Source organism: Malaclemys terrapin, chromosome 16 (genome assembly GCF_027887155.1).
Source record: "Malaclemys terrapin pileata isolate rMalTer1 chromosome 16, rMalTer1.hap1, whole genome shotgun sequence".
Classification (NCBI taxonomy): domain Eukaryota; kingdom Metazoa; phylum Chordata; order Testudines; family Emydidae; genus Malaclemys; species Malaclemys terrapin.
The window spans coordinates 29,829,074-29,839,325 of NC_071520.1; the positions used below are offsets into that span (position 1 = coordinate 29,829,074).

The 10,252-nt window shown below is 43.4% G+C and overlaps 1 protein-coding gene across 1 annotated transcript in view; it reads right to left on the reverse strand.

The window, feature by feature from the left end:
• Positions 1–4,887: 4,887 nt before the first annotated feature.
• The window catches only part of MMAB (metabolism of cobalamin associated B), a 6,859-nt gene continuing 1,494 nt past the window's right edge, over positions 4,888–10,252 (reverse strand). The window contains 8 exon segments of the mRNA XM_054006743.1: positions 4,888–5,130; positions 5,485–5,544; positions 6,392–6,456; positions 6,822–6,919; positions 7,154–7,226; positions 7,982–8,039; positions 8,815–8,908; positions 9,670–9,731. Coding sequence (XP_053862718.1) covers positions 5,043–5,130; positions 5,485–5,544; positions 6,392–6,456; positions 6,822–6,919; positions 7,154–7,226; positions 7,982–8,039; positions 8,815–8,908; positions 9,670–9,731 — 598 coding nt within the window. The 3' untranslated portion in view covers positions 4,888–5,042.

The following is a 10,252-nucleotide window of genomic DNA, read 5'->3' on the forward strand; positions in this document are numbered from 1 at the left end:
ATTTTGCTAAGCCTCATTTTCCTGTATGCTGGTGGGTCTCATGGGATTGATTTACTCTGCTGCGTTTCACCTGCAATGTATTTTCCTTGTTGCCTGTAGTGCTCAGCCTGTGGCACTAATGACAACCAAACGTGCACTCAAAATATGAAGTTGGTTAGGAGGGATTTAAAGTTAAGGTGACTGTAGTATCCAGCCTAGAGCTTGGTTATTCCGTCCTATGTGGCCCCGTTATGTGTCTCTCCACTTCCCCATTGCTCTTTGTGGCCAGCTCCTTGCTGCATTGAAGAGTTGAAGCCTAGCCATGTAATCCCCTGCAACTTAATTTTAGCTTTGCTCACTTTGTCCAGGAATGTAATTATGACTTTTGAATTACATTAGCAGCTTGCACGGAGTAATTAATTAGTCAGATTTATAAGGCGCTTGGTTCATAATGATATATGGCCCTGCTTGGGTAAGTGGCACCTCAAATTGGCTGTAAAAAATCTTATTTCTAAGGTCAAGTTTTTACTGCAGGGGATTTATAAAGCTCTGAGCCTTTGTACTTATGAGCGACTTGTACTTAGGTTAGCTCAGCTACCATTGAATGTCTGCGCATTCAGCTATTGTCTGCAGCAGCTGCCAGATGCCTGTTACGGACGGACCCAAGGTGTGTTCGCTTTGAGCTAGTTTTGCATGAATTATTTGGTCTGGGCCATCACCTCAAATGATGAGGTCCAGGAAGAGAGGTCAGAACACTGGTTTCCTTCCTGGGTGACTGTGCTAGTGCAGGAGAAGCCAAGCAGCAAAGGATGTTCGCTCTTCCTTCTGGTCATCACGACAATGATTCCATCCAGCAGAGAACCTTTACAACAGCTGCGACATGCTTAAGCTAAAATCCCCAGCTGCTACTGCTCTGGTCCAGGCATTTCCTGGCTTCCTGCTCCCAAGGTAGAGGAACAAAGACTCCAAACGGGGTTGTGTGTCCTTCCATGCTAGGCTGTGGCTTTTCTTTGCCTGAACAATAAAACATTGCGTAGGTGGGTGGCCTGAGCCCTTGCTCACTGGCCTCAGTGCTAGTCTTGCAACTCTAGCTGCTGCTCTGGGAGCCTATGCTAAGCCAGGCCAGGTGAGGTGCTATGCATGTAGGTGGATGACCTACTGGTAGTGTGTGTTCCTTTGCTGGAAGCAGGTTGGGATGAAGGTGCGTTTAGTTTTACTTTCATTTGGCTGAGTGGGGCGTTGCTCCCAATGGCAAGACTAGCCCGTCTTTGGAGCACTGTTGGTGCCAGGCACCGGCCAAGACTCATGCCCCTGGAGCAGGGGTGTACACGGGATCCCAGTAGCAAAGGCCAATTCCAAGTAAGTAACTCACTCTGCTTGTCCAGAGCACACCCTGTTCCGGTGAGGCTTGAGAGGCTTGTTTTGGATGCAGGTGAGGCTCAGATCTGTGGTAGCACACTTCTCTTCCTGCTCTGCACGTCTCCGAGGGAACAGTGACTTGGATAAACTTACATCTGACTTGGCAAAATGAATGTTTTGTGTTATTTCTGCAAGAGCAGCAGTCGGCTTTGCTGCTTACACCTTGTGGAGGTAATAGAAGCAGTTGAGTTATAGTTAAACTTATTTAATTTTACAGCTCCTACAGTGTTAACAGATGTACAAGCGTCTGATCCAATCATGCAGCAAGAGATTTTGGGGGCAAGCCTTCCAGTTTTATCAGTATGGCAGTGCAGAGAAGCCGTAAATTTTACAAACAAGAATAAACGATTCTTAGCAACATATGTCTACGCTGACAGTTCCAAGGTAATCATAAATAAACCCTGCTAGGCAAAAGTGTAGCTGGGCTCCGCAGACGGTCAGTGTGGGCCAAGCATCTGCTATCCTCCCCCTTACTCCTATCACGTTAATGAGGTGTAGGAATGAGCCTGCCTCCCATCTGGGTATGTGCTGGGTGGGGACAGAGGGCTTTGCAAACAGTCTTCACCTAAGTCATGGAGTAGTGGCTTAAAAACCCTTCCATTTCCTTTTAAATGAGCTAAATCCATTCCCCACAGCACTAGCCCTTGTTTAGCCTCCATTCTTTCAGTGTCAGCTCCTCCATGACTGCTTAGCAGATGCCAACTCACCCAAGCAGGAGATTGTCCCTGCCTGAGATAAGTGCAAAGACCCTCCTATCAACTCACACTGCTGGGAGTTAATGATCTTGGCTCACCCCTACTGATGATAACATGCATGGCAGAGTGGGTCCAGCCCTGCAGTGGGGGCGGGGGAGGGGGAGCATTGTGCATGGCTAAATCCATTCAGAGGGCTTGATCAAAAGCCCATCAATCCTTCCACTGCTTTCAGTGGGCACTGGATCAGGTCCTCGGGCTGTTGGATCTTTTAGATAAATAGCAGTGGCTTCCAGCAATTCTAATTACTACTTCAGCCATGGGGCACTGACCAGAGCCCTTAATCAGCCCAATGCCTTTGGGGGATGGGGGAATAATACACCTTGCCAGGTATGCTACAAGGGACTGACTGCGGCCTTCACTCAGTTGATGAAAAGATTTGGAAGCTAGTGTGGCTCTCAGCTGGTCCTTCCCCGAGGAGTCTGACTTGTGCATTCAGCACTAAATTCAGGTATAGGCTAATCAGGGGCCCTTATATTTAAATAATAGGGCTTGGTCCAGACAGAAGGGTCCCTCTGCTCCACCTATATAAAAACAACTCATGCGGAATATGTTAAGAGGTGAAAACATGTAGAAGTTACTTGACTTGGCCCTAATACACGTAATCTGCACCTCTTGTTACACTGTAAAAGCTATAGTCATTTCTCTCTGCAATCAAAATGCTAGCTTTGGTCTAGAGATGCTGGAGAAAGACTCTTCCCTCAGCTGCGGGCGGGGGCGGGGGGAGATGCCATAAATCCACCCTGGAGCTGATTTATGTAGCATTCATGAAGAATTTATTATTCAAAGAATTGTATTCAATTAAACTTGAAAAGCCTCTGGATTCTTAAAGGTTCACTAGTGATAACTGAGACAGAACTACCATAAAACTCAATGGCCTGCCTGAAGTAGGCATTGAGAAAATACCTGATGTGACATTGCAGCTGAACGTATGGTCTAAGGCAAGAGCGTTTGTCAGCAGGATGCGTTGCAGGCTAAGGTTTAGAAAATTACTCTGTGAAAAATGTGCATTAACAAGAGCTATGAAATATCAGTTGAAGAAGAAAAAGTTGAATAATGACCCAGCACTACGTTAGTTGATGGGTATTCTTCATCTTGACCCTGCTCTGATTAAAAAGTTAACACAAATGCAAGACAGGTTTTTTTTTTTTTTTTTTTAACAGTTTAAGGTTGTTTCCAATTAACTACTGAACTGGTCTGACTTAAGGACAAATCCCCTCCCACAGAGCTGGGGCAATTCTAATTATTCAGTTCCTTGAGCTTTTTGTATAGCACAATCATCCTACAGAGAGTAGATGTTTTCTTTATGGATGTAGATTTTTGAAGTCTTTTGTTTGTTTGTAACTTGATATCAACCTTGGATGTTTGCGCCTTTCAAGAAATGCTCTTCCAAGTCATATCCATGCAGTAGGAGGGTTGGAATTGCATGTATAACCCTGAATGGACAACCAGTTTCATAAAACTGGTTTATCAAGGTGTTTACCCATTAATTAGCTGTATTGTGCTGTGTTCGGTTAACAGGCTGTTTTCCTAGTCTTCAAGGCACCATCCCAGCTGGAAACGATTTCTGACACAGCTATTCTGAGAACCTGGCATTTCAATTAGCCAGCTTCTTTAGTTCACCTGAAGATGCTTCAGGCTTTTTTATCAGGGGCTTAGGTGATTCCTTTTCTCATTTCATTTTTAAACATTTCACCAAAATCAGGTAAAAGGGAAATTAGGCGACAGTCTTTGAGAATGTTTCCAGGTAAAGGAATGGTCAGGTAAAAATGCCATAGCAGACTAGGATACATCTTTCAGATGAGAGGTAAAAAAAAAATCTATTTAAACACCCTGAGCAGGCTCCTTTTCCAAGGAACTACTGCCTTTATGTGTAAGTACAGTGTGCTTTTTAGTTCACACTGCCAAAGCTTTTAGGTCTCCATCCTGAAAATACTTAGCATGTGCTTAACTTTACTACTGTGAACAGCCCCACTGATTCCAGTGGGGCTGCTCATGGTAGGAAGTTAAGTATGTGCACATATGTTTGTGGGAGTGGGGCCTTAATTGGGAATAAGCTGTCTGTTGTTGGATGTCATCCTGCCATCTTTGGTAAGGTAAGGCTCAGCCTGACTACAAAGCTAGTCTTCAAACTTAGTTCTGTTTAATCCCTTTTCTTTGCCAAAACCCATTCATGATTGTGGATGTACTGGAGTTGTCAGAAGCAAGTGATTCGTCACAGATGTATTAGGGCAGGCAAAGAGTGCCCAGACAGTTCTTAGCACTTTCCTGTAAATCTACAAAGTGCTTCCTCCAGCTCCAGCCAGAACTGATGGACTGTAGGCAACTTAAAAGGGAAAAGCAGGCAGGGTTTGGTAGTAAAGTGAGACAGTTTAAAGCCCTTTGGTGTAAGTAAATCATATTTATTTTTCAGAGCTTCTGGATTGGGCTCCTTAATCTGTGCACACTTCCTGTTTGTGTTAAGTACTCTAAACCTTTACAAGCAGCTAAATGCTTTTTCTCTCTTCCTTTCATCAGAGAGCTTTCAATCACAGCTTCCACTGCTCTGAGCATTAAACTGTGTTTGTAAAGATGGTATTGTTTTTCTGAAGCTTTTGAAGCCTCCTAGCTCACACCCCAGCCTGAGTCAAACACAATGTGAAGCAGTTTTGAAAACAATTCAGAATCTGACACTTTGATCTGGACGCTAGCGCAAAGGTGGTGAGTTTTACAGAAGGGCTGCATGTTTTCTACAGTGTTATAAACAAGTTCCTGAATGATTTTATTGTGGGGAATTGGTGGCAATTCACATTTTGAATTCATGCTCATTCTCTCCTCTCCGCCTTGCCTGCAGAAGAAAACTTGGCTGGATTTAGCTTTTCATGATCTAGAAAGTATAGTCCCATCTCCAATTTATGGTTCACTTTTTGTATATATTTTCTCTTCCTTCCCTTCCTTCATTGCAGCATAACGTGCCAAAATGAAGAGAAAATCACTAAGCCTGGAAAGCAAGGAGAGAAAGTAGTTAAGAAATGTACATTTATCATCAGATATGTTTGTATCGAGTGCTACATATATCTATAAACAACAGTGTACTGAATTACAGCACTGGGAGCTGCAAGTAAAACAAAGCAACAGGAGACAGAGAAAACAGAAATGCCCCCCAAAATGGCATTCAAGAAGAGAATCACATGATTGTTCCTGCCCAGTTAAAACATAGACAAGCTAAAATCTTAACCTGAAGTGAGAGCTTCTCTTGGGTACCCCGCTGTTCTCCCCTTGAATACTAAAGGAAACCACAATGTAGAGTCTCTGAAGCCTTTATGGCAACCAAGAATGATAGAATCTGTTTTACCTGTTCAAGTATTTGGCCACGTTTGCATCTGCCTCTCCTCCTTGTACTAAAGGAACAACACTAAAAAGGAGAGTGAAAAACAATTTCATGTTATGTTTAATCTATTACTCTGAATACACACCTTAATAATAGATGTGTCTTTGAGGTGTGCAGATGCGCAAAACCTTGAGTGGTCACAGTACAGCCTCAGTATTAATTTCTAGTTTAATTCCAGTACAGAAGGGATTATAGTCTAAAAATTTACTCTGACCATAAAATCCAGGGATTGCTACATGCTTTAACCAATCAATGACAAACAGTGCTTAAGCACAGATTCTGTTTCTGTATAGAATGTAGAAGAGAGAGAGAGAACCCGTTATGTGAAAAAGCATCAGTATTGATGGCAGCGGCTTATAAGAATAATTATTACCAGTGACTATACACCACTAAGCTCATTATCCCCTACAGTACTGGACTCAGTCTTCTGGCTTTCTACGGCTCTTATGTTGATATGCATGTTTTACACTAATTGCTTTTAACAAGAGGCCATAAGATATTTGTATTTTTGCTGCCGAGATAATGCTGCTCAGTTCTAAAAGTTTGTAGATGCTAGTTTACAAAATAAATTCTAAAGTTAAGCAACTACAAAGATGCACTTTTACTCCTTGGCACGACCTTGCCTGTTGCTCCCACAGGATCCAGTACAGCTGATGCCGAAGGCTGAAGCCAGTTTTTTTGCTGTGATTGCATCAAAAAAGCTAGAGGAGAGCTCTTTAATTAAACAGATCTTTATCTCCCGTTCTGCTGCCATTCTAACAGCATTTGCCTCAAGATCAATTGCATCAGATACAGTTTTAAATGGCTGGGAAGCTGCAGCAACTCCCTGGGCTCAGATAGCTTTTTCCCTCAGCCTTCTTCTTATACTTACCACCTCTCTGCTCTTCGGCAGACGGCTCTGGAGAAATGAAGAGCAGCACTACTTTTACCTCCAGACTGAAACAACATTAAAAACGCGTAAGGGCCTTGTACCAGAAGCCACATCCAGCCACCCAGCTGCATAGAACTTAAATGTATGACATTTTACACAAAATAAAGACACTTTCAGAAGCTATAATATCCATCTGAATGCCACATTTCTGCTGGATATTTAAATACACTTGCAGATGGAGACGGAAGAGGGTTAGCTCAATCTCTTCCACCCCTACAGCCCTCCTGTATTTGTACAAACACTGGAAGAGGACAGCATGTGGTGGACCAACCTCAATGTTTAATATCAATTAACAGAGTGGGTTTCTGGTGAAGTCTTCAATCAAATACCTAGCAAAGAGGTTCAGTAAAAAGTATGAGCCGATACCTACAGGCAAAATGAAAGCAGTGAGAGGTGGAAGTTGGTCTGAATATTTATCAATCCACTGCTCCAGCTCCAGCACTGGCTTTTCACTAAATGATGTCCGTTCTATAGAGGGAAAGAGGAAACAACTAAAATAATACAAAAATAAATCAATCCACCAGATGGATCTTGCATTTTACGTTTGTCATACTAAGTACTCCTCCCACAGATTCCATCTTCTACAGCAAACGCTAACAGAAGTACACAAGTAGTATCGCTAAATAAACAACCTGACCTACAACGAGGGCATTTTTTAAAAATTCAGAGCTGTTATCTTAGGTAAAATGATTTGAGGATTACTTAAGTGAGCCTCCCTGGCTGAGGAGAGAGGAGTTGCAATGTTGGAGCCAACGTCCTGAAGCATACACTGGACCTAGAGGCAGTAAGAGGCAGTGAAAAATGAAAGTATGCGTTACAGTCAAAGCATAGATAATGAAATTACACGTGCAGAGATGACATCTGACACTCCAATAAGACATTCTAGAGGCAGTGTGGTAGGCATTCTCAGATACGGTGACCAGACAGCAAGTGTGAAAAATCGGGACGGGGCTGGGGGGTAATAGAAGTCTATATAAGAAAAAGACCCAAAAAATCAGGACTGTCCCTATAAAATCAGGACATCTGGTCACCCTATTCTCAGAGCCTTTAATCAGGTGATATTGACCACTTCTGCAGTGTGAAGCTAATCAGTAAATGCCAAATGTACCCTCAGTGTGAGCTGTTTTCCACTGTGATACACAGTTCTGTTTACCTCAGGCAGCTTGGCTTAGTATTTATGTTCTCTTGGTTTCAATTTGAAAATGCATAACAACAAGGCTTAGTCTGTGCCCAAGATTGTGCATAATAATGAATATGAACCATCTCAATGACACACACACACACATACACATTCAACTGATTTCCTTTTCAGTATAGAGAGAAAGAAGCATCTTGTTTCTTCAGGTAACAAAGAGATTTTCAAGTCTGCCTAAAGGATTTATGCAGAATTCCCACTGACTGCAATGGGACCTACAAGCCTAAATCTCCTAGGTGGCTTTAAAATTTTAGACCAAGAGTTTAAGATCTCAGCATTCTAATAATACAGATGTAATGGTCATGTTAGACATAGAGCATGTAGTTACTACTCACTTTGTGAAGTTGTTCAACAAATGTGTGGCCACTTTCCTGGCTTAATTCACTAGCAACCCTAGATTAAGATGAAGCAGAGAGTTAGCGCTAGGACAGAGGAGACTTGTTTGGCACATATCTTATATTTACGGCTCATTGTACACTCAGTATTACATGCACAGGTTCACAAGGAGCATTGCCTTGCAACATGGAACAAAGTAGGACTCTCAACACCTAAAAAGAAAACACCAATTAAAAACATATCTGCATGACCATCCGCTGCTTTCTGAATTGTGTCCATATAAATCAGAGGTACAAATGCAGTACGTTTCTTCCTGTATTCAGGAACTGTAGAGGACGGACACAGCTGATCCACTAGCAAGTTTTGATTGATCAAGAAGCAAATTCTCTTCTTCAAAGAGAGAGATCAAACTGAATGAATATTATGGTTGGGCACACTTTTTTTCTTACAAAACAATTAAATGGACATTAAATGCCCTTGGCTAGTTCAGTTGCCAGTGTAGCTCAGGATGTATTTACAACTTCCCCTACAGGCTGACAATATTTCTACCTACGCCCTTTCTTTAAAAGAAAACAACTCCTCCAAATAACACCAAGAATAAACAGCGTGCACACTCCCATCAGAACATACTTCTCAAGCTTTGCTGCATCTTTACATCAGTAGATGGGCTTGTAGGCCTTGTTCTATGTCTGCAGTGTTCATGACTGTCAGGTATGAGCTTATCAAGGTAAATAAAGACGACAAGCTTTTTGGCACTGTGTCTTCATATAAGAGCTTCAGCAATACCACAGTAAACAAAAATCAAAGATGAAAGAATTCACAGTTTTGTTACCCAATAGCAGAACTCAATTCATCTGTTGTTCCCAAAGCTTCAAAGACCTGATCATCTTTAGATCGCCTCTCCCCAGTGTATGTGCTGGAAAACCCTTTAAAAACAAGCAATAGCAACAAGAGGAAAAGGGATTGGAACAGACAAAGCTGCAAATTTTAAAATATGAAAACTCGCTGCAGTCTATGCTAGGTTGACACCCAGGTAGCAGCAGCTTTAGATTTATAAGACCCTAAATCTCAAGGGCCTCCACCACTGAACAGCTGACTGCTTCTGTGACACAACAAGTGATGGACCCCCACCCAACATCAGTTTCTTCCTGTCTGGCGATGGTGTCACAGACCAACAAAGCAACATGCCAAAGACTTTTTCCAGCTAACCCATGGACCTATGTGTTACTTTAAGACAGACACCGTAACCTCCCCCCTCTCCTTCCAAATGTAGGAACAGCCCAGCATGCGCAGGACAATCAAAGATTCACTGAAGCTGTAGAGTCAAGATTTTTTAAACACAAATAGCGTTAGGTACTAAGAGGGCACATGGAACAGGAAAACAACCATTTAATTTCTGTAGGGACTACAGTCCAAGAAGCTTTCCCCTTGGTGATTGCTAGAAAGTCACTTGACAATTCTAAATACAATAAATAGCATGTCAGAGGACCCCTTGGCTTATCTGCTGTATTAGATAAGCGTTCATTAGAACCTGCCATGAATTAAATTGGCGAATACATTAAAATTAATTCGGAACTATGTTTTGGGACTATAAAATGCCATATAAGGGCCTTTGTTGTTTATTATATTTTTACCCGGCTATGAGGATATTGTAGCCTCTAGATTTTAAGTGCAGCCCAGACACTACCTTTGTCTCCTGTTCTTGTGTAAATCTTTGGAACGTGGGTTGTCTTGGGTTTGATTTCCAGGCTAGACACAAAATGAAACCGTTATGAGTTCAGCAGAAATGACACTTTAACATGCAGTTGTTGGCAAGCTGATGACTCTGATTTATAGAGATGGCCGGACACGGCTGTTAACGCCAGACTCTCCAAGCAGTGCCCTGGTTACTGCCCCCATCTCCCCCTTTCCTCTTAGCAGAGAGCTCGGGAAGGCAACTGGGGCCAAAGGGCAAGTTTTGCTTTGGCCTGCTCGTGGGCACAGCCCAGTTCACGCTGCCACGGGCTGGTTCGGGGGGATCCTAAGAAGTGTCGCATTTTCCTTTCAGATGAAATATTGTGTCAGACACAGGAGCGACTTTACATGGGGGGGGGGAGCTCGGCGCAGCCCCGGGAGGCGGCCCAGGCTCGGAGGGGGGGGGCTCGGCGCAGTCCCGGGGGGCGGCCCAGGCTCAGCGGGGGAGGGGAGAACTCGGCGCAGCCCCGGGGGGCGGCCCGGCACAGCCCCGGGGGGCGGCCCAGGCTCGGGGGGGGGGGGGAGCTCGGCGCAGA